Below are 26485 nucleotides of genomic sequence, written 5' to 3'. Positions count from 1 at the left end.
CGCCCAGAATTCTGCTTCGGAGGCTGAATGTATTGTATATTGACACAGCAAGAGTGAAAGACAGAGTTGAACACGGAGAGGAAGAGAGACATATATTAATATTAAGAGAGAGAGAGAGAGAGAGAGAGAGAGAGGGACACGGAGAGACTTCCTTGAAACCAGTAACTCTGTGGTCACTTTTGCAAACTGGTTAAACATTGTGGTCATAATAGAGTCGTTCTTATGTTTAACAAACTCTTTATATTCTGACCACCTCCATAATCTACAAAAATGTTTGTCGCAACAAATAGCAAAGTGGTTATTCCTGGACCATATATTCTGACACATGATTATATCAAAGAAATTTAATATAGAATGACAATGAACTTTATATAGGATGACACAGAATTCTTTCAAGCAAATCTAGACTTAACGTTTTCTTAATTCCTGCTTTAAATTTCCTTTTTATGTTGTATTGGGGAGGGGTAAAGCTAATGCCGTTATCTAAGGATAAATTCCTGCTTGGAACGAAATAGCGAAATATATACAACTTTTCCAATAATTTAATTATTAAAAGTAAATTAAATTTGTCATTTATATTAAGTATTTAAATCTTTTTTCAGAAATCATTTGGGATAATATTTCTTTACAGGTCTTAGTACATGTACTTTTCATGAACTTCAGAACAACTCTCCAAAATCACGTAACGTATTACTACGAAAATCGTCAATTTATTTGGTTCAGCTATGCTTGCTAAAGATGTTGTCATTGCAATATGTACTTTTCTAGTAACCCGTCTGATCTTACTGAGAATACTGACAATTGTGTACTTTTCTAGTAACCCGCCTGATCTTACTGACAATACTGACAATTTGTACTTTTCTAGTAACCCGCCTGATCTTACTGAGAATACTGACAATTGTGTACTTTTCTAGTAACCCGCCTGATCTTACTGAGAATACTGACAATTGTGTACTTTTCTAGTAACCCACCTGATCTTACTGACAATACTGACAATTTGTACTTTTCTAGTAATCCGTCTGATCTCACTGAGAATACTGACAATTGTGTACTTTTCTAGTAACCCGTCTGATCTTACTGAGAATACTGACAATTGTGATGTCAGTAAATGACTATAATGTTTAATTATTTATGTAGATGGGGAGACACAGCAGCGCAGTTGATAGAGCGTCAGACTTGTACTCCGCGGGTCGCGGGTTAGATATCCGCCCAGGCCAGGCCAGCTATTTTGGTATGTCCTTGAGAAAGGCACTTAGCTCCCATTTTATGTGTATTATAGATAATAACGTGTTAACAGTGCCGTTAAAAGTAACAAAGCAAATGGTTAAGCGGTCATGAAATGTACTCTTCCCTCTAGCTTTAGAGATCATTTCCAGGCAATTTTTGTAAAGTATTGTGTCCACAAACATTTATAAATTTTAGCCCATTTGTTTCTCCAGAAGTCTTAGAAAATAATATTTTAGTGTTCAATCACGTCATTACTTAATCTGCGGATCGCCGAATTGTTGTTTGTCTGCTTTTGGAACCGTTTCAATACACGTGAGCTATAACTGCCGTTATCGACACAAAATTTTCCAGATAATCTAATAAGCCCGGATTGGTCTTATCTTTGCCAGAACACTTAGAGTTGCGAACGGAAGATGGCAGATGCCTTTATGTCCGGCCTACTTACAAACACAGCCAGAAAACATGCTACCGCGTATCCTGGCATGCAAAAACACCTTCCTATTCATACCATCCAATTTTAGAATAAGGTTTAATCATAGTAAAAATTCCTGGTTTCAACCCCATCTTCTCTCTCTCTCTCTCTCTCTCTCTCTCTCTCTTGGTGTATTTTAGTTCTTCGCAAACAAACAACGTGAAGGAAAAAAAAAACCAGTTTAAGTAGTAAATAAAATATGATTAATATTTTGTAATATGAGTAAATGACTCGTACGATTAATTTTCGATCGCCTTAAACGTATAACTAAATAAGTCATGTGAAAATGTAATATATGCATCACACTTGATTCGGTCAACCGCTTATAAATAAATACTTTGATTCTTTGGAATCTTTACGCATAGTTTTAGAAAATGTCTCTTGTTCTTTGTTTTAACGGAACTTGAAAAGATTTTTTGGCTGTGTAATGCAAATGGGATCTAAGTTCCTTACTCAGTGTCACACAAAGGCTTGGAAAGTATAAACCTATATAGTTCTAAAAGTTGATTACATTTTTCTTTTATTACGGCACGTTTAATTTTGTAAGAACATAAAGTAATTTCTTCGAATCTTTTTATATTGAAAAAATTACATGTTCATGTATATCGATAACAGGAATGTCAATATTATCGATGAAGGCGTTGAATCATGTACTTCATTTATATCATTTGGAAAATCGATTCCATAATATATTGTATATGAACAGTTTCAATTGGATTATCACTGAATTTACTAAATACGACGCAGTTGGATTGTCAAAGGCAAATCTAAAAGAAATAAAATCAGTCTTATGTTCTAAAGATGCGTTAGGTACGCCGTTAGAAACTAGTTCATGCATATATCAAATGGTACGAAAAAAATTTCTTTGATATGTTAACAAAACCGCATTTATTTAGTAAAAGCAAACTTTAAATACATTAGATTTTTTATATATAAGTGCACTTCACGAATTTATTTAAGTTTAAATCAATTGAAAAATTACGGCGAAAATTTCTTTTCAATTGTTGTTTTAATGGGAATAGGATTATTTTGTCACAAGAAAAGAAAAAATTCAAAGTGTCGATAATCCATGTTAAAAAAGTAAATTAATAAATAATTACGATGTGGTTGCAAGAAATGAATTTAAAAGTCGCAGAAATCGATTTATAAAAATATCTCTTAGTTAAATATTAAAATATTTCATTACAAATTGAATATATATAAAGAACACATATCATATGGCGAATAATAATCCTTTCACGTGCACTGGATCCAGCAAGGGATCACGTGTGCCAGGGATTGGTTCAGATAAATACAATAAACTGACAACGAACAGTGCAAAACTAGTATCGAAATAAACACTAGTATCGCACTGTTCTTTGTCAGTTTATTGCATATATATATATATATATATATATATATATATATATATATATATATATATATATATATATATATATACGTGTGTGTGTGCAAGAAAAATAGCATCATGTCTACTGGTATAACTTGTTCATAATTTAAGGACATTTGAATGATTCAAATGTATTTATTTCAGAGGTAAATAAATAATAAATTCAATGGTCGATACTAACTCTGTGATGCACATATTTCAACATAATCTCTTATAATAAAAAAGTCGTCAATTAAGAACGAACTAATGTTGGATACTGATACAGATTCTAGCAAAATCGAATAAACTGTAAATACAAAAGTTAGCGGGAAAAGTATCGATCAGTTCATTCAATTATATAATGCAACCTAATACATAAACTAACATAAAATTTACCGAAAATTTAATATTAAAATATGCAGTAGGTGTATTGAAAAATGGACTCTCATGGAGGTGGGTACTTTTCATACAATTGGATACGTTTCATACAATTGGATACGTTTCATACAGGTGGATACTTTTCATGTCAAGGCTATCTATGTTCTAATTATTCAGGGAGGATTGACTGATCCAAAATATTTTTTAAAAGTTATATTATTATGTTATTCCAAAGAAGGGAGTCTCTGCTTTAGTTTATTTTATCTTTCATTCTATTCGCAGTACGTCAGTGTATCACCTAGGGGTACAAGACTGAGAGTCAAAAGTCTCAAAACTGGGGGCCAGACTGAGTAAAAAACAAACTTTGGTATCAAAACTGAGGATCAAATTAAAAATTTGGGGGCCTTTGAAGCGCAAGCGAGGCTAAAGGGAAACACTGAGTACGTATTAACTTACGGTTAAACAATGTTTTAAATAATTGCTACGATTTCTCAGTACGAGGAACAAAAGTGTTTATATGTTCGTTGTATGCAAAAACAAGTGAAAAAATTATGAATATAATTTATACAACCCAATCTCTTTCATCTGAACTTTGAAATACTGGATACTGTAAAAGTATACCACAGTTTTAGAGGTTAAAATAGGGGATTGGATTTAAGGAATTGTGTCATCAACATAAAAATAGCATGGGATTACACATACCGAAGGTCGTAGCATTAATACATTACCGTATTTTCATCAATAATGTGAACAGATTATCTGAAATGCGGATTATTTTAATTAATTAAATCTGTTAAAAATGCATGATTTCTTGTGGCCTCGAAATACATATCAATGTACACATGATATAACAGAGAGAGAGAGAGAGAGAGAGAGAGAGAGAGAGAGAGAGAGAGAGAGAGAGAGAGAGAATACGATCGATTCAAGTAATCATAGTTTTAAAGACACTACCACCCTGTTTGGGAACTCAAACTCATTCTTAACACGGTGACATACTACATCGGGAAAGTGCGGAGTTGCGAGTGGTCGAACGGAGGGGCATCGTTATTTGCGGAAGAATTTGTTTTTATAGAGATTGACAAAGATTTTATTGTGACTTCTACAACCTCTCTGAAGAAGCTCCAAGCTAGAACACTTACAAATCATTATCGCAAGTGGTCGATTGGTGAAGTTAAATTCTTCTCAACAAATTCTTTCATAAAATTGTTTCTTTTCTATAAATCTAAACGGGACATTTAAATTGATGTAGCATCCATTTTCAGCGAATAACATATGTAAGGCAAAAATTGTGGGAAGTTTTTTCCCCTCTTTTTTAATGTTGTGACTATCAATCATCGTTGTATGCTAATGGGGTTAGGGTAAACATTTGAAGATTTGGACTAAGTTTTTGCCATAGAGTACTAAACTAATTATCATTTTATCTGACAATTTAGGTGTTGTAAGTCCTGTGTTTTCTTATTTTGTGATTTATCGTTCTAAGAATAATCTAATATTGATCCTTTAAACTATAAGAATGTAAAAATAATCAGATAAATTTAGTTCATGAGATTAAAATTATCACATTTGCATAAAAATAGCAACCTGAAACCAACAGTAATTTGTCAACACCGAGATCTCTCTTTTAATAATAAATGAAAGAAATGCAAATTAGGTTTAAAAATTCCAGTTTACATAGCGTTTATCAAAGAAAGGTGTGGGAGTCAGCTACCAGCAAACAAAATTGAGATGGTTTGGAAAATACAGTTTCCTCTGGAGATTCTTCCTCGTTTGTAAAAATGCATTTAAAGAAATGCAATGGCAGATATACACTTTAAATTATAACTCAATTAACCTGTTTTCTCTCATTTTATTTATAGCAGGACGGGATACAAATGACGTCATTTAGGAGTGACAATACACCTATTATTTCTCGACTCGTCACACATGATGCTGAGGTATAAATGTATTCAACACCTCAATAAGGATAAATAAATTCATTTTTGTTAATACTGAGAGTTCCCATCATATTTCAATATTAATTTTCGTTTTCGCTCACTTATTTCTTACTGATTTCTAAGGGACGGATAATTTCTTAAAAACAAAATGAGAAAAAAAATCGTCAGCGAAAAAACTATGAAGATACAGTTTTCGAGAATCTTTGATTAAAGGTGCATTTAATTCCACAGAATTTGCTTACTAACATAAGCAATATCTCTCTTATCAAACATACTAAAGAAATGGTAAAGTAGATGTTTCAGTTTAACAGGGTTTATCTTGTACCTGACCCCGACTCTCTTCAAGATACCACCATCACCATGTCATAGAGTGATCTCTCCTTCTTTATCTACAGCTCTTGCAGCAACGAGAATCAATTTTCAAAGAAAGAAGCATTCTTTTCGAGTTCTAATGATAGTATCCTTTTAGACTTGATAATATCCACTGTTTTGTCCCAAAATATTTCCTTTGCATTTTTGTTTCAGGGATGTAAAACTCAGAAACTTTAGATGCTCCATTTGAAGGAGGAAATCCGGTTGCATTATTTTTAAAAATCTTTTTTTGTGTGTAATTAAACAGTAAAACACTCATGCAACGCCATAAATTTATATTGCGTTGTATCTTTATTCATAACACAGTTGAGATATTTCCTCTGGTTTCAGACAGAATTTCACATGTATCAGAGATCAGAAGTTTTTGAAGCCGCCATCAATTGCAGAGATCAACAGAGTAAAAGGGATGAGATCTTTGAATTAAATTTTCTTCCATAGATCTTTTCCGTTCGACTTTTGGCGCCAATTTTATATTTCGGAGGGCGCTTGCATCATCCCTTATCTCGGGTACATTAACTCATTAAAACTGGACGATTATCACTCTTAGAGATGCCAACTGTCAGTCTCAACTTTGCAAATACATAGGTGACATTCCCTGTTTCATGTTCATTCCATAGTAATTCATATTATTATACTGTCCAATTTGACCAATTTGACCGATCTGACCCATTTGACCGCCAGATGGAGTGTCGTGGTGCATAGTTGGTGCTGTTTGTGGCATACTCTGTTGCGGATGGCGGAAGCCCAGAATGTCATTTACGGAATGTGGTGACGTAGCCCAGGCTCTCACCATACAAGGGGTAACGCAATTTGACATTGGCATTGACATTTGGGGCTTATTGTTGAGATTATTGAGAGGGTTAAGCATTTGTGGCTGCGATGTCATTTGAGAGGGTGGCATGGAAGGAATAGTTTGAGGAGCGGGACAGGAATAGGGATACATCTGAAACTGAGGATTGTACAGCTGACTAGACGCTGCCACAGCCGCTGCTGCCACAACTTGTGCATTTTTATTTTCGTACGGAGCTTGGTTCTGGTTGGGGCTGCCGTTATTTCCAATCTTGTTACGTAATATCCTGCTAATTGAACTCACTGACGGTACATTGTATTTATCACACACACCGTCGGCTAGAAGTTTGTCTCTTATTTCCCATGCGAATATTCCCGGGTCCCTTTCCTTGTACACTTTGATATGTTTGACCACATTTGGTGTGGTTACCCTTGGTTTGCTGCCACCTATTGCACCAGGAAGGATCGAACCCGTTTCATTGTATCGAGCGAGAATCTTGCTGACGCAGCCGTGGGAAACTCGGAGTTGGCGGGAAATGTCACATGGTCTAACTCCAACTTGGGCCAGCTCAACTATCCGTAAACGAATAGCGTTCGGCAACGGTCGCCCATTGACGAAAACACCTCCTAGCTGGTTCACTTCACCAAACGTACTTTGCTCTGAAATAAACAAGAACGTAACACATTGAAATATTTTTCAAAATTTTATATCTGCTATAACTATTCAAAACCATAAATATACGTCGTTTTGGCTAACGTTATTCCCTCTCCAAAAATTAATTAAAAAGAAACGTTGTTATTTTTACACACACACACACACACACACACACACACACACACACACACACGTATGTATGTATGTATGTATGTATGTATGTATGTATATATATAAACTGCAATAAACTGACTAGTATCTTACTAGCCTGACCGCTATCGACTCTTTTAACGAGTCTTTTGTAAAGGCAGATGCTCTGATGAACTAAAAAATTATGTGCGTGTGTTTCACTATAATACAACCGCACTCTTGCCTAAGTAGTTTAAAGTGCTTTCGTGATCACTTCGGTATTGAAGCCACTTGTATATTAAAGTCAAATACGGTCGATAAGTCCCATTAAACATAGTTATGTGCATATTTACCTTGGTATTAACGTAGCCTTCTCATAATGGCCGTTATCTGATGGGTGTCCTTTATAAACAGGCTTGACTATAATATCGTATCATACAAGATTATTGAAACTCATTCAGGTGAGCTGAAGTGATATTCAGCTAATTTTCTTTCAATTAGTCTTGTAAAAATACCTGTTTAATTAGTCTTGTAAAAGTACCTCTGTTTAATTAGTCTTGTAAAAGTACCTCTGTTTAATTAGTCTTGTAAAAATACCTGTTTAATTAGTCTTGTAAAAGTACCTCTGTTTAATTAGTCTTGTAAAAGTACCTCTGTTTAATTAGTCTTGTAAAAGTACCTCTGTTTAATTAGTCTTGTAAAAATACCTCTGTTTAATTAGTCTTGTAAAAGTACCTCTGTTTAATTAGTCTTGAAAAAGTACCTCTGTTTAATTAGTCTTGTAAAACTACCTCTGTTTAATTAGTCTTGTAAAAGTACCTCTGTTTAATTAGTCTTGTAAAAGTACCTCTGTTTAATTAGTCTTGTAAAACTACCTCTGTTTAATTAGTCTTGTAAAAGTACCCTTGTTTAATTAGTCTTGTAAAAGTACCTCTGTTTAATTAGTCTTGTAAAAATACCTCTGTTTAATTTTTGATTGAAATATCAGATTTAAATAAGCAATCGACAGATAAGTGACGAAACAAAATGGACTATATAGAATATTTATTAAATGTTTAAAAAATGCCCAGCGTTACTAGTACATCTTGAATCGCCATGAGGTACTCTGCACTATGTGCCGGAGTGGTGACCTATTTACATTGCAAATGTATGCTGAACTGCAGTGTTTTAGAACAAATAGGTCCCTTATAAGGCGTTGCAACATGCATAACATGCTGGGCGTGTGTATGCTTATTCATGGGAAGGCTGCCTTGAACAAAACTGACAGAAGTACATGATCGAGTATTAGATGATCTTTTACAATTTACATAATCACCCCTCGTGTGTTGGGCTTTTAAAACACCTTTTGTACGTGGTCCATATTAATAGGAAGACTGGCTCACTGTGTCGTGATTGAGAGGCGTTTTACATATAGAAAGGAATTAGGTATTAGTGACTGCTGGAGATAGATGGTTCCCACTTCAAGAGTCCCCCACCCAAATATTTATACTGTTATCCATGCTCAATTTAGGTCAATACTAGTATAGTATGATGCAATTAGAAACAATTCTTTCTTAAATATGGTATGTAACTCTGATGCACGAATCATTGCAACTGATACGAATTTATCAACAACGTCAACAAGTTTACCCCAATTTGACTGCTTGCATGCAACATATATATATATATATATATATATATATATATATATATATATATATATATATATATATATATATATATATATATATATATATATATATATATATATATATATATATATATATATATAGTAATAGAAAGTAACAGCATTACATACATGAAAACAAACAAACAGAAATATAAATAATAAGAGATAGAAGGAAGAAAGAAGAACCGTAAATATGGACCGGCAGACAAGGGTAATGGAGGGCTCAGTACAGAATAAAAATTCGCCCCTTTTGGGGATGATAATTCTTCTGTCAAACTCTTTTATATGCATGAAATTTCCATTTTTACCGTGCTTTCGGAAACAAATGAAGTATCAATCCACCATCCCCCCATTATAATTTAAATATTGTTTTATGCAATTTTATATGAGTGTTGAAATCAGATCGAAGAATAAAGTATGCGTGTGTGTGTGTGTGTGTGTGTGTGTGTATGTGTGTGTGTGTGTGTGTGTGTGTGTGTGTGTGTGTGTGTGTGTGTTCTTACTGGGTTTTGTATTGTTTGTGTATTTTATAGATCTGACAAGAATTTTCCCCCATGGAACAATCATCTCTTGGTAAATATTAGTTTGACATTACAATTGAAAATGGCGATCAATTTCATTTGATAGCTGAATGTACTTATTTCAAGACGAATAAAAAGTTATATCTGAAAAATGCAGAGTCAACATTTTAAACTTTAATATTTTCTTTAATTTCAGGAATGAGGATGTATGCAAGTTTGTCAAAGTACTTTTGATACGTTTAATTCGAATAGGTGAATACATTCAAAAGCATGTTTCAATCTTACAAATAGTTCCTATTGTAAACTAACACTTTACGATAAATGTTCTACATATAAAATGATATATATATATATGTGTGTGTGTGTGTGTGTGTGTTATATTCACAGCACATTGTGTATATGGATTTATGTTTCAATATCTAAATTACTGAAATAATATTTTATATAAAATATAATTTATTGAATTATATTTCTAATATGAATATTGTTTTTGTTGAGAAATGTATGAAAAGTTTCTTGCTATAAAATTATATCTAATATTTATCAATCTATATGTTCTGTGTAAAAGAAAAGTATTTTGTATTTCACGTACGCAAATATAAAGGCGTATATAATTCTGTTCCTAATTTGTCACATTATAGATGATTATTGACACATTACAGATGATTATTGACACAATAGAGATTATTATTCACACAATACAGATAATTATTGACACAATACAGATAATTATTGACACATTACAGATGATTATTGACACAATAGAGATTATTATTGACACAATAGAGATTATTATTGACACAATACAGATAATTATTGACACATTACAGATGATTATTGACACATTACAGATGATTATTGACACAATAGAGATTATTATTGACACAATACAGATAATTATTGACACATTACAGATGATTATTGACACATTACAGATGATTATTGACACAATACATATTATTATTGACACAGTATGAGTTGTTATTTAGACAATATAGTTTGGGCATAGACAATATCATGGTGTTACACACAATGTGTTCTAAATTCGATGACTCGTATCAACTGTAAAAACGCAAGACACGGAGCGAAGTCACATGAATACTGTTGAAGGAATATTTATAAAACTTAAAACAATGTATACAAGTCCATAATTTTTTTAAATGGCTGTAAAAAGTATATATTCAAACACATGACACTGCTGTATATAATATTGAGAACAAATGTCGTGAAATTAAAGTACAAACGTTCATTCTTAATTTGTTCAAGACATGAAAGTACATACAAACAAAACTTTTTCTTTGGTTTATTTTACACATCATACGAAATATTTATAATAATAATATTTAGTTACCATCAAAGTCTACCACACTGTTTAATAGTTTTTAAACTTTGTTTCGAGATATTTATGGGAGTAAATCCTTTTGAGATATTTAAGAGAGTCAATCCTTTCGAATCTCTCACATTAACTTAAGACTAATTTGTACATACGCTTAATAGAGCAGTCAGACAAACCAAAGTACCAACGCAGTAAGGCAGTCAGGCAGACCTTGTTTCTTTATGCCAATGAATACTTACCAAAAAAACCTTTATTTTTAATCGATCACTTGCTCAAACAAAGTCTATTAATTGTCTAACACAATTTAAATTAATCATCTAATATAAACGCAAAAGGAGATGAAACGGAAAAAGCTGATACTGGATCAAAAAATTAAAAGGGGTATAGAAAGATGACTGTAAATCTAAAACAAGTTCGGTTCAATAAAGAAGCAAAATAATTTACCAATTAATATACAACATACAACACAACAGAACTATATACATTTTGAAGAAGGAAAGAAAACCCTGAAAAATAGATGAAACAAAAGAAAGAATTTTTCTATAACCATGATCTCTAAAGTAAAGAAACTAAAAAAACCCACCCGCCCAAATATATCGAAGGAAATTCATATTAAAAGAATATAGCTCAAAGCTGCTCAAATAAATATGCACAAAACATAAATAAATTGAAAGTCGGTAAAGGTAAAATAATTTTAACTTAAATTTTGTGTAGAAAAAATCCACAAATAAAACAACAGATCACCAATGGTGCAAAACAGTGAGTCGCTGTAACCAAAATTACTACTTGGAAGGACAATTATTTATATTATTTAGCGAACTGGACATATCACTAATTGCACAGATAAATATTCGAAACAGAACCTTATAAGCTTCTTTTAAAAATATTTTGACAAATATTTATGTATCTGTATATATCTGTATATCAGCCAAGGTTCTTACTATATACGTACTCATTTTTCGTGTAGGTTTCGTGTAGGTTGATTATCTTTTAAGAGGTTCTATTTAAATCTATAAGAAATTGAAAGCCACGAAATATTTCTAATATGTACTCTATAAACATTTACGTGATTATAAAGAACAAACTATTAAAATAAAACATATAGAATATATACATATAAAAGAGATGATAAATCGTTTTAGACTGACGGAAAACGAAATCTTTCCTTCTACAAAGAAACGAAAATGTATCTATTTTGATACAAAATGGGTAGAAATGTCATATATCCTTGAAAATACTTAAACATTTTTTTACACAATATATTTTCAGTGCAGGTAATACTTTATGCTGATGAGATGTGCTTCTTCAGACAATGTTCCAGAAAGGAAATCAAATCTAATTTTACCGACATTGATATCCACGGGAGCCTACTTTAACGCTGTTTATTATTGCCTAAACGTCTACTTCAATTGACCGCGGTGTGGAGAATGGGCCCCAGGATGTCCAGGTTCGTTAGGGAACAAGTTAGTCTAGGATACCACCTACATAACTAAACGTCCCTTTGGGAGAAAGGTAATTTGTATACAAGATTTAATTAACCCTACTTCAGTTTCTATCAGAACAGATCACAGAGGAAGGAAAAGTACGGAAGGTCATATATTCCTCCCGGTCGCTGTATATCACCCATTGCATCCAGTGGGATTCGTGCACCTGCTTCAAAACATTATTTGTCACCGACCCTCAAATTGTACGCTTATTTATATTGTTATACATGTTAAATTAATTTCTTTCCTTTAATCTTAATCATAGTCGAATTCTTTCTGATACGCATTTTGTCTAATTATCTTATTGTTTAACCAATTATTATGGATACTTTAACACACACACACACACACACACACACACACACATATATATATATATATATATATATATATATATATATATATATATATATATATATATATATATATATATATATATATATATATATATATATATATATATATATATATGCAATACTCTAACATTGATATATATATATATATATATATGCAATACTCTAACACTGATATATATATATATATATATATATATACACACACACACATATATATATATATATATATATATATATATATATATATATATATATATATATATATATATATATATACACACATATGTATATATATATATATATATATATATATATATATATATATATATATATATATATACACACACATATGTATATATATATATATATATATATATATATATATATATATATATATATATATATATATATATATATATATATATATATATATATATATATATATATATATATATATATATATATATATATATATATGTATGTATGCATGTATGCAATAAACTGACAAAAAACATTGTGAAACTAGTATCTTACTAGCCTGAGCGCTTTCGACTCTTTAATGAGTCTTTTTCAAAGGCAAATACAAAGCATATACAAGAAAAACAAATAAGACAGAAAAACGGTTATGTTTGCAATATCTATCTATCTATCTATATATCTATATATCTATATATATATATATATATATATATATATATATATATATATATATATATATATATATATATGCGAAATCAAATTAACGGGGTTAAATGGTTGACGAAGTAAACATTGCACGAAAATGAATATATTGAATTAATTACATTTTGAAATCAATCTCCAATAAAGAGATATCTTCACAGTATCATCACAAAAGCAAACAATAAACACTGCAACATTTCCTTGAAAAAAAAAGTATAAACTATGTCATTCCTATCACAGAAATTCTACAAATACAACAACAAAACAAAACAAAACAAAAAACAATTACGACACTACTGCTGCTACTAATAGTAATAATAAAAAGGCACACCACATTTGATTATATTAGTCTTTAGTGACGTTTCACGTAATAACTCTTTGACTATTTATTCCAAAAGGCAGGAGAAATATGCATACATGCCTTGGCATGGTATTCTTCTGATAATATTCTATTGGAATACAATTAAGTCGACTTGGTACCCTAATATATTTTCAAACAAGATTTATTTCAAAATCTTACGTGACCCGTGTTAATATATAACTTCTTTCAAGTAATCGCAAAATTGTTGCATTTAACGATACAAGAAAATCAAGTATTTGTTTAAATGGGGTAGTCTTGAACACTTGTTTGCATTTTACCATTGTTGAATAGTAGTCTATAATTACTTCAGGACAATAAATAATTGATTTAATCAAAGAGATTGGCAGATAGATATTTGGATAGACACATAGATATATAGTGGGGTAAGCAAATTTGTAGCTCGATTTCTTTTTAGATGCACAACTATACAAACATATTTTTCTAATATTAGTCCTTTTGTTATAATTACATTTGTTAAAAGAATCTGAAATGTGTATGTACGTGTTTTAGTGTACAGTCAAGAGGTCACATGACACATATCCATGATTTATGTTCAGGAAATTGTAATAAAAAACTTTGCTGCATTCGATCACTTGCGCACGGTACATTTACTTAGTGCCATTTCAAGTCATTTCGTTCCATTGTTTTAATCAGTGCATACATGTGCTTTAGGAAAGTTAAAGAAAACGAATTGTTATTATTATTATTATTATTATTATTATTATTATTATTATCATCATTATTATTAACAATGTTTCAACTTAATGTTTCTGTATTTTATTTATAACCATTAATAATTAACTGCAAAAATGATCTGTACTGAAAACTAAAGTTGTATTTAAATTTATCATCATATATCTCGTATGTCTTAAACGAAGCATCGCGGCTTAATTTGATTAATTTCTCACTGATTCTGGAATCCGTGTATTTTCTGCTTTTCCCCTACATAATATAGAAGGTATTTAATATCAGTTATTAACAAGATTCTGCAAGTAACGACAAAATATCTTGCTAAATTAACGAAGGTTTAAACTATTTGAACTTTGGAAAACCATTAGGCTTTGGTGAGCTTCAAATCAAAAGAATACAACAGAACCCGTGTTTTTGGAATGTGTAGTCAACCAGTCATTTGTGTAAAAGATACGATAAATATTGTACTGTGGCAAACTCTTTGACACCTAAACCCCATAACCTTGTTGTTTATGAAGCTTTTAACTGTTTCTACCGCGCTGAAATATTCTTCTCTGAAACATGTGGAAGTCATATGCTACTTTTCTGTATCATTTACAAGTGAACTCGTATCTTTCCATCACTAAAACTGCTATTTCAACAGGATTTTGTTCGCGAAAGTAAAGAGAGGCCTTACATTTACATTTTCACACGCTTGTCTTGCATGCACGTGTATATTTGTTTTATATTTATTTTCATAATAAGAATATGCATTTGGCGGGTAAAAAATAAAACGGTACATACCCATGACTAACTGTGGAGAGCCGTACGCCACACCAAAATAGGCAAACTTGCCACTATCGACGTCAATACGCTCCAGAGTTATCGGTAAACTCGCTTTTCAACAACAGGTAAAAGTTTAAAACGCGTCTTAAGCTGAAGACCACTTGCTATATGAAAACACAAAACGTTCTGATACCCAGTGTTGGACTACACCACGGTAAGATGGTATTCATGTCAATTTCGTTTTCCCTGACACGAGGGACCTGTGCCCTTCCCTCACGAACTTGATTTGGGACGTGACACAGTTGCCGTTCCTTTCTAAGTGAGCTGGCATTGGCTGAGTGAAGATGCAATGGCCTATCAATTTCCACGAATCCCTCCCCACTGGGAGGGGGCATCTAACCTTGAGCTAATCTGGTTACTTTGCACTTTGTATCCATTCATGTAATTCAGTTTTAATTACCATTGATTATAACGTAACGCTAAGTGCACTATTGAAATTTGTTGCATAATTCTAGTTTGGCCTAGCGTGTATTAGCCATCACGAATTATGTCAGTGACAAGAAGTGCCATGTTCATTTTTAGGCAGATCAAGTTAGACAAAATAATTATTTGGTATGTGATATCAGATGATATAAGCAAATTCTCCTTTAGTTATTATTATTATTATTGTTCCTACTACTACTACTACTCGTCACTATTATCGGTATTTCAAATAATTAATAGTTTGGGTATAAAGTATAATAGGTTCAACAGTTAAGTAGGATTTTTTGCACGATAGAAAAGAGGGAAAAAAGAAGATATATTCAAATAATTTTCATTTGTCTATCATCAAGAAATATTGTTTTGCTTTGATTGGTAATAATAATAGCATACAAATTCTGTAGATATTTACAGCTTTTCACAAATTGAATACAAAGTACTTGGAGACTGCTTCCTGCTCGTACTCTTGATGATGTACTGAGAGGTTCAGCAATAAGAATGCTTTTGTATGAAAAAGTTATGTTGCCGTAACTACAGAAATTGATTTCTTATTCTGTTTCGAAACTATTTAAGGATGTCTCGATAGCCGCACACACACACACACACACACACACACACACACACATATATATATATATATATATATATATATATATATATATATATATATATATATATTTAATACTGGGATATATAGTTTAAGGATATAGAATAATGCTGAATTATACACCTTTTTGAGCGTTATTGTTATTATTATTGTTATCATTATTATTATTATTATTAGTAGTAGTAGTAGTAGTAGCAGCAGCAATAGTAGTAGTAATAGTAGTAGTAGTAGTGTATAATTGGTTGCGTAATGATAGGTGTTTAGAAGACGATATTGCTTGTAAATAAAGAAATGTCTTTATAGGCACAACTTCTGGCAAATGTCGTGTGTCTTCCTGAATGGACATTGTAGCTCATCCTCTAATCAGCTGCAAACCGATCAATGGCACCGGGAGAAACTGAGCTCTGTTTGATTTACTTGTCGCGTTCTGCCACAATACACCTCGATGCAAGTCATTTACACATCTCCCGTTCAGGGAATCACCAAGAACAAAAACAGCTAGCTCGAGTTTACGAGCCTTCATAACCGAATTCGTTTTATATGAAGCATCACTATGTTTTGTGTTGTGACAACTGTTTGCCTTGAACATTGTCACACATTTAAAGTGAATGATCGGTTTTACTTTTTCAGTAATGACATTTGTTTCGTAAAGGTAATATGTACCGATTACGTCATTCATATATTTATTGTTTGTGTACATAACATTTATGTTTTGTATTCACCTGGTACTCAGACTTTGGATTATGACCAGTTCTAAAGAGGCAAGTACCTCATTCTGACTTTGGATTAAGACCGGTTCTATAGAGGCAAGTACCTCATTCAGACTTTGGATTAAGACCGGTTCTATAGAGGCAAGTACCTCATTCAGACTTTGGATTAAGACCGGTTCTATAGAGGCAAGTACCTCATTCAGACTTTGGATTAAGACAGGTTCTGCTGGCGCTAGTATCTCATCATGACTGTAGGACTGAACCCGCGTCGGAGATTAAGATAATCATGTGCTCGGTTACTGTATGCAAATACATCAAGGGCGTTTTTATTGATCAATCTGTAAAGGAGTGTCTTTGGAGGATATTGTACTTATGGACGTGTGTGCCTTTGCAAGATATCAGGTGATATTTATTTAGAATGCACGCATTTCTTACATGCATTAACTACCAAAAGATGTAGTGACTAATTGATTAAAAGCGGGTTATAAAGCTAGTCGTTTCCTAATGAATGATGACCAGTTTAAATACATTGTATATAATACAGTGTATCATGCCGTTATTTCTTCTGGTTCTATTGCATCTCTATAAACCATCGTCACCAATTACTACTACAACTACTACTACTATTGCTATTACTGCGCCAGCTACTACTGCAACTACTATTCCTGCTACTATTACAACTACTATTGCTATTACTGCTACTACTACTGTTGATGCTATTGCTACTACTAATGTTACTGCTACTATTACTACAACTACTACTACTACTGGCATAGTGGTTAGAGCGTCCGCCTCGAATGCGGGCGGTCGTGGGTTCTATCCCCGGCCGAGTCATACCAAAAGACCTACAAAAACGGTACCAACAGCTGCCTCGCTTGGCGCTCAGCATTATGAGGTTAGTGTTAGGGCTGGTCGGCCTGGCTGTCAGGATAATGTGACTGGGTGGGACATCATGCTACATGTCTGCGGCATGATGCCCCAGTGCTTGACATCACTATAAACTGCCATACTGCAGACATCGTAGCGATATGACTGAAAAATTATTATAGCTACGTTAAAAATCCAAAATCACACACACACTACTACTACTACTGCCACTGCTACTATTACTGCTATTATTACTACTACTACTGTTACTACTACGACTATTAATTTTACTACTGCTACTACTACTACTATTGTCATCTTCACTGATATTACTAACGATTCTACGACTACTAAACTTCAATTTAGTAAAGATGGTTTGATAGCCAAGAAAAATGACATGTACTTTTATTTATCTTGAATGCAACATCCTTTCATTATTTGTACCTGTTATCTTTAATTCTTACAGATTCGTAACATTCTATAATGTGAAATTATAAAAAAGTGATTATGTTATACTCGATGTTAGACTTTCCAAGTTGGTGTATGTATGTATCTAGGTATGTACGTACGTATATATATATATATATATATATATATATATATATATATATATATATATATATATATATATATATATATATATATATATATATATATGAAAAAACGGAAAACCAGTCATATCATTATGTCTAGTGTACCTCCAAGTTGATATTTACTGCGAAATGTTTGGCTAGGAATGTAATCCACTATATACTTGAATTCATGTTTGAATATAAGTTGTTATTTCATGTTGATATACGGCATCGCTATGCTGGACTGCTAAAGTCTAATATTTAATATAAATAATTTATAAATTTATAATTTTACAAGAAAATATTAAACAGACATTTTATTTAAAGCACATCTATTTTACAACACATGTTTATAAATATCTGCAGAACATTTATAAACTATCTTCAGTAATTGTAGTCGGTGATTCTTGCACAAATATAACAAAGGATAAAGATAAACAATTATAAAAAACATATGCACATGGTCTTAATTAATATGATTTGATTATTATGCATAATCCGCACTCAAGAAAATACAAACAAGAAAGCATTTCATCTGTAATTTTGATCTTAGAATAAGGTACTTTGTTTTGAACGTTTAAAAATCTTCGAAGCTTGCAGAATTTCTATTTTCAAAGAAATGTCTTTATAACATATAATCATTTTTCCCCGCTTGAATATTTTAAAGGAAATCAGCTGTGCATATACTATTATCTGATAGATTCTTTATGATAAATCGAGATACTTTTCATGCATATTAACCTTTATAAAGATTTTTCTAAAACCCATATAAAGATTTTTCTAAAACCTGTTGAGAATATAAATTAAGAACATGTATTAAAGAACAAATAATGTTTTGTGTTGCATGCAGTTACACAATGATCGACACGTACGTGATTTGTGCTTTATTGAAAATTTATTCTCATGATATGCGGCAAATATTAGAAAAGTCTACTTTCAAAATATTCCATTTCATTGGATATTTTAATACGACAATTCACTAGAATATGCATTGTTCTGACTTTCAGATCGCATTAGGCATATTTCATTAAAAAGAATACAGAGTTTGTCAATATTGTTGGTTCAGTGCATTTATTTGTTAATGACATTTTACCTCATTTAAAAATAAGACAATTAATTTGCATTGCCATTTCAGGTAACATTTTGTATTGATTGTTTTAATGATGAGGCCGCGAAATTTCTGTAGTATTGACTATGGATTTTCTTTGTTTTCTGCAACTAAACGTTTTCTTGGCATTGAGATGACCATAAACCGACAGAAATGACGTAGATCCGTATCGCGCGAAATGGGTTACTTTGTTATTTATTGGATGTAATTGACAAGTATTTAAAAATAACCCGATATCTGATTGGTCTTTTGCATCTGAATGATGCAAATTTTATGTTAAGAAATGGAAATATTTTAAAAACTTAATTGTTTCTCTTCCTGTAGTAAATCAAGAGTCACAATGCACAAATTCGTTTCTTAGCGCATTTCTAATCATGAAGCCTTACATAACTTAAAGCTTACACCAGTTAAATCAAAATACAAACAACAACAAAAAATAACCCTTCTAAAAGTCCACTAATAATTGTACTTTTTTATATAAAAAAGACATGTCTGCTTTGTGAGCGAATGTGCACATAACTATATTAGCGCTACTATCAACGTCAAATTATATAAGAAGGCATCATGATTTATATAACAGGTGTCAAGTTCATAATTCAGGTAGGGATTAGTTTAAACACGAGAAACCGTCTGGATTCAAGGCAAGTTAGGAAAAGATTCTCGATATTTTTCACATTACCTATAGTTTTATACAAAAACCAAAGTCTAGCTTAAAATAATCGACTTACCAAAGGTCTTCTTCTCACATACATGCATACATACATACATACATACATACATACATACATACATACATACATGATACATACATACATACATACATACACGCATGCATGCTTCCATCTATCCATCCTTACACATCATACAGACATACATACATTCATGTTAATTTAGCCTCTCCTCCCCTTTCGTACCTTACTGATCATTTGTTTTTAGTAACATAATCATTATTATTATTATTATTATTATTATTATTATTACTATTATTATTAATGTTGTTGTTATTGATGCCGTTATTATCATTACTACTAGTACTGGTAAGAGTATTAGTAATAACAATACAAATACTAGCAGTAATAATAGTAGTAGTAATAATAGCAGTGTAGTAGTAGTAACAGTAGTGGTAGTAACATCAATGTTAATAATAATTGTAGTAGTAGTAGTAGTAGTAATAGTAGTAATAATAATAGTAGTAATAATTGCAGCGGTCATAGTAGTTGTATGAGGCATTTAGCGTAATAGTAGTAGCAGTAATATTAGTAGTAGTAGTAGTAAAAGTAGAAGTAGTAACAGTAGTAGTAGTAGCAGTAATAGTATTAGTAGTAGTAACAGTAATAGTAGTAGTAGTAGTAGTAACAGTAGTAGTATAAATAGTAATAGTAGCAGTAATAGTAGTAGTAACAGTAGTATCAATAATAGTATTGTAGTAGTAATTGTATTATTATTATTAGCAGTACTAGTAATAGTAGCAGTACTATTAGTAGTAGCAGTAATAGTAGAAGTAGCAGTAATAGTCGCAGTAGTAGCAGTAATAGTAGTAGTAACAGTGGTAGTAGTAATAGTAATAATATTAGCAGTAATAGTAGTAGTAGCAGTTAGAGTAACAGTGGTAGCAGTATCAACAGTAGTAGTAACAGTAGTAGTAATACTAGTAATAGTATTAGAAGTAATAGTAGTAATAGCAGTAATAGTAGTAGTAGTAGCTGTAATAATAGTAGCAACAATAGTAGTACTAAAAGTATTATCAGTAATAGTAGTAGTAGTATTGGTAGCAATATAAATAGTAGTAATAGTAGTAGTATGAAGAAAAATCGAAAGAAAAAAGATTGAATGACTGATGATTCAGTATAGTCATATTTTTGCAAACCTAATTTATTTTGAAATAACATTTACAGAGTGTCACTTTCGACTTATAAACAGTTATTGGAAATAACAAATGTAAGATCTCCATTTAAGATCATAAAGTTGCAAACACAAATTCGTTATGCTCAACGTTTTTGTCCTTTTAGCCTATCCATTTTCATAAAATGACAGAATCGAAGACAAGCATATGCCTTCATAATTCCAAACTTGCTTCTGAATTACAGTCTTAATTCAACTAATCAACCCAGCCTATTATCAACCCGGTTGTGTTCGTAGTTCCGATTTCACCACAAAATATTGCAATGTATTCGGCTAATCGAGATCATTTTATTTTACTTAACTGTTTAATTTATTATATTAAATTTTTTTATGAAACAAAAGCCCCACCTCCACCCCGAAAAAAAAAGCAAAAATGAAACAACCACACTTCCAACCTAATATTTGTCTCTGTTGGTCTCTCTTTCTGTCTCTCTGAAAGCTTTTCTGACTAAAAATCAGTAAACAATGAAGCCTTTAGAGCGCAGTCATAACCGGCTAAAAGTTTGATATTGTTTTATATTGCCTGCTGGAATGAACGTTTGGTTACTTAATCGGCTGCTTTGTTATAAACGAACGGTCAACTAACTTCCAAGCCTCTGTATATTATTAACACGTTCACTTTTTCCTGATCGCCAGGACTAAATTTTTAATCTATTGGAAAACAGACAGTAAAACAATGTCAAAGGTAAGGTGCAATATGGGTAAGGTTTCATTAATTTTATCAGCATGAAATGCAGACAAAGTAATTATAAATCTCTTCAAACAAGAGGCATGGTCCTCAAACGCCAATCCGCATTTGGGCTAGATTAGGCCTTCACTTTCTCACACCCCGCCAACTTGTCGAATGTTCTACACCATGTGATAAAATGATCAGCAAATTTAATTACTAAGCCGGGCTCTGCTTCAAAGCAAGAGGTAACTCACAACCCGGCGGTAAATCGCTATAAAACTGCATGTTTAATGCGAGATGTTTTTATCATAAGGGCAGTAATCCAAAATAATCATGGAAATACCTTTCAAATGGTCACTGATGACTTGCCGTCACATATTTCGGTCAAATTTGAGTTGCTGTTCGATAAAAACTCTGTATTAATTGGTGCTCTGAAAATTGGTCTCTACTAGTTTTGGTAAGTTAATGCAGGGAAATAATAAACAAGCAGAAATGCCGAATAATATATTTTGGTAAATAGTTTCAGGTTAGTTGTAAAAAGAGCGTTCCAGACTTAGTTAATCTGAGGTGTGTGTGTGTGTGTGTGATTAGGATTTTTAACGTAGCTTAACATTTTCTTCGGTCACATCGCTACAATGTCTGCAGTGTGGCAGTTTATAGTGATGTCTAGCACTGGGACATCATTCCGCATAAATGTAGCATGATGGCCCACCCAGTCACATTATCCTGATACCAGTCCGACCAGACCTAACACTAACCTCTTAATGCTGAGCGCCTAGCGAGGCAGCTGTTAGTACCAATTTTGTAAGTGTTTGGTATGACTCGGCCGGGGTTCAAAGCCACAACTCCCGCTTCCGAGGCGGACGCTCTAACCACTAGGCCAACGGAGCGGTATAGTTAATCTGATATAAAGATAATCCGGTGTTGTGTTCGTTACGTTACTAATTTCGTCTGAACCGTTAAAGTGTGAGACAGCAAAGCATACATAAACTTTAAAATAAAAAAGTATTTCATGCGCACGTCCTAACCACTCGTTCATCTATACATGAGAGAGAGAGAGAGAGAGAGAGAGAGAGAGAGAGAGAGAGAGAGAGAGGGAGGGAGGGAGAGGGTACCTTTTATGATATCGTACTCCTGCTGATTTTAACATCAAATGCTTTTTCCAAATGTCTTACATAAAAATCCCATTTACATCTCGTACGAAGATCCAGGTTACACAGGGGAATGTCGCCCTCTCAGTGGCAGTTGAAAGGTCCCAAGGACCCTTAATCTAACTTGATTTTAAGTGCTTGTCAACGCTGATAGATCGAATGTCAAAAACGACACCTACGTACGTTCTGATCGTGTCGCACCACTTACCAGCGTGATAAGGGATCCCAGTCTGCTTTTAGCTGGACCCAATAGTTCCTCTCACGAGAGGTCGGTGCCATAAACATTGTTCTGATATTAGACTTTTAAAGATGTTGAAAAATATTAGCAATTTTAGGGAAGGAAATTGTTCGATTTAATATATGAATTTTAAAATGGGTCTGTTGCATTTCAGGAACCAGAAACCGTAAATGTGATTTATATCCGGACCAAACGTATGCTTTCGACACGTACTTCAATTTAGCCATTACATTGTCCTCAACGTCACTAAAATGGTTTGAGATAATGTAATGATTATCAACGAGAGCCATAACTTACAAACACGATGATCAGCGACAACTTGGCAGAGACCCGTCTAGGATGAATGACGTTTATATCCTTGACTTAGAACCGCATTAGTCAGCAATTTAAGTTGCATGTATACCAGTAATACGTCCATTCTATCTTTACAGTGCAGATCCCGTAATCAGTAGTTAAGAATTATTTTCGTTAACTTAAACACATCGTGGCTCTCATTGGAAAGGGACGGCATATTACACATGGTGGCTCTTACTGCACAGGGACGGCATCTTACACATGGTGGCTCTCATCGCACAGGGACGACATATTACACATGGTGGCTCTCATTGCACAGGGACGGCATATTACACCTGGTGGCTCTCATTGCACAGGGACGGCATATTACACATGGTGGCACTCATTGCGTAGCGACGGCATATTACACATGGTGGCTCTCATTGCATAGCGACGGCACATTACACATGGTGGCTCTTATTGCACAGGGACGGCATATTACACATGGTGGGTCTCATTGCGTAGCGACGGCATATTCCATATACCGTCCATTTCTTATTTGTATTCTAATCTTAGTTATGAAATTCGACGAAATACACTCAAATGAGATGTGGTAACTATAACCATTAATGCATTTAGCATGCTCTGATTTATTCAACTAGACTATGGCTCGTCAAGTAAAGAATGCTTTGCGAAGTCCTAACATGCGTATGAAGAGATTACGCCTTTAATCCTATTGTTGTATGCACTGTATTTAGATTATATTGATTGCTTCAATTACAAAGCCGGCTTTGTCTGATTGAAATAACCGACGCGCCTCTTCTGGTTACCGATCCGAGTCTACTCTAAGCGATGTGGACTTAAAAGGTAGGTCTTCAACCCCTCAGGACTCATGGTGTATAAACTGTTTACATAAACTGAAGATTAGTTATCGGTAAAGACGCTCTTTGGTCCAAACACGTAAAACAGTCATAGTCATTCATTCTGTTTGTGTAATCATTAGAAAGACTTCACCTGATAGGGACAACAAAATGCTAACAATGAGTGGAAAATTAAACCGATGTGCAAAAGTTGATGTGGGAACATACGCTCTTATGAAAATAACGTATTTAATTGAAAAGATCCATTGTTTTTAGAGGTAGGGTAAGCAAACAATTAATAATCATGACAAAGGAACCCTATCAATTTAGGATGAAAACAAAGGTTAGAAAGGGTTTTATCTTAACTGTGAATGCAATAAAACAAGAAACATTCATATAAGCGCCTTAATTATCATTAGTCATTCGATATAAACACTGACAAAAATGAAGTCAACGGTTTACATTTGCCGGACTGAATCTCACCAAATCTTGACCGATGAAGGAAAAACCGGAAAGCAAATTACTTGCACCAAACTGAATAGCATTGTAATATGCTTCTAAAAAGTAGGTGGTCGGAAAATAAACATTTCTTCTTTTGTGAAGAAACAAATTGAAGAAACATGTAAAAGGAATTTAGTAGTAGTTCTTTCATAGCGACATCTACCTAGCTATATGAAACAAAACACCTTTACTAATATATTCATTGATAGAGGTAAGGAATGTAAGCAGATTGATTTAGACTGACTAACCGAACGAAATACTAAATACATCTGAATCTGAGTAGACTGACATAATGACACACACATATGTATTTTGTATGTATGTATGTATGTATGTATGTATGTATGTATGTATGTATGTATGTATGTATGTACGTACGTGTGTGTGTATGTATGTATGTACGTACGTACGCACGCACGCACGTATGTACGTACGTACGTACGTACGTGTGTATGTATGTATGCATGTATGCATGTATGTATGTATGTAGATAGATAGACAGATAGATAGGTGTATATAAATATGTATAGTTTTCTATACCTCTTTACTGTTCTTTTTAATAATCAAGAGTATTTTAAATAGTGTCTATTTATCTGCAATGATCTATTGAATAATCAGTATTATATATGAATAAGAGTATTTTAAAATAGTTTTCTATATCTCGGCACAGTTCTACTGAACAATCCTGAGTATTTTAAATTAGTTTTCTATTTCTATGCACTGTTCTGTTGAACAATCCATATTATTTTAAAATAGATCTCTATACTTCTGCACTGCTATATTGAACAATCCAGATTATTTTAAAATAGTTTTCTATACCTCTGTACTGTTCTATTGAACAATCCAGATTATTTTAAAATAGTTTTCTATATCTCTGTACTGTTCTATTGAACAATCCAGATTATTTTAAAATAGTTTTCAATACCTCTGTACTGTTCTGTTGAACAATCCAGATTATTTTAAAATAGTTTTCTATACCTCAGTACTGTTCTATTGAACAATCCAGATTATTTTAAAATAGGTTTCTATACCTCAGTACTGTTCTATTGAACAATCCAGATTATTTTAAAATAGTTTTCTATATCTCTGTACTGTTCTATTGAACAATCCAGATTATTTTAAAATAGTTTTCAATACCTCTGTACTGTTCTGTTGAACAATCCAGATTATTTTGAAATAGTTTTCTATACCTCAGTACTGTTCTATTGAACAATCCAGATTATTTTAAAATAGTTTTCTATACCTCAGTACTGTTCTATTGAACAATCCAGATTATTTTTAAATAGTTTTCTATACCTCAGTACTGTTCTATTGAACAATCCAGATTATTTTAAAATAGTTTTCTATATCTCTGTACT

General features: G+C 32.6%; 1 protein-coding gene across 1 annotated transcript; it reads right to left on the bottom strand.

Annotated features, from left to right (window-relative positions):
* Window positions 1-5277: 5277 nt before the first annotated feature.
* On the bottom strand, window positions 5278-15468 carry LOC149804327 (paired box protein Pax-1-like). The gene is made up of 2 exons (XM_089938879.1): window positions 15207-15468; window positions 5278-7201 (listed from the first exon to the last, which is right to left on the bottom strand). The coding sequence occupies exons 1-2, from the start codon at window positions 15208-15210 to the stop codon at window positions 6318-6320; spliced, it is 888 nt and encodes a 295-aa protein (XP_089795005.1). The 5' UTR covers window positions 15211-15468; the 3' UTR covers window positions 5278-6317.
* Window positions 15469-26485: the final 11017 nt, after the last annotated feature.

Source organism: Sinohyriopsis cumingii, chromosome 2, assembly GCF_028554795.1.
Source record: "Sinohyriopsis cumingii isolate HCF-2022 chromosome 2, ASM2855479v2, whole genome shotgun sequence".
NCBI classification, from domain to species: domain Eukaryota; kingdom Metazoa; phylum Mollusca; class Bivalvia; order Unionida; family Unionidae; genus Sinohyriopsis; species Sinohyriopsis cumingii.
This window is presented reverse-complemented; position numbering and strand designations above follow the sequence as displayed.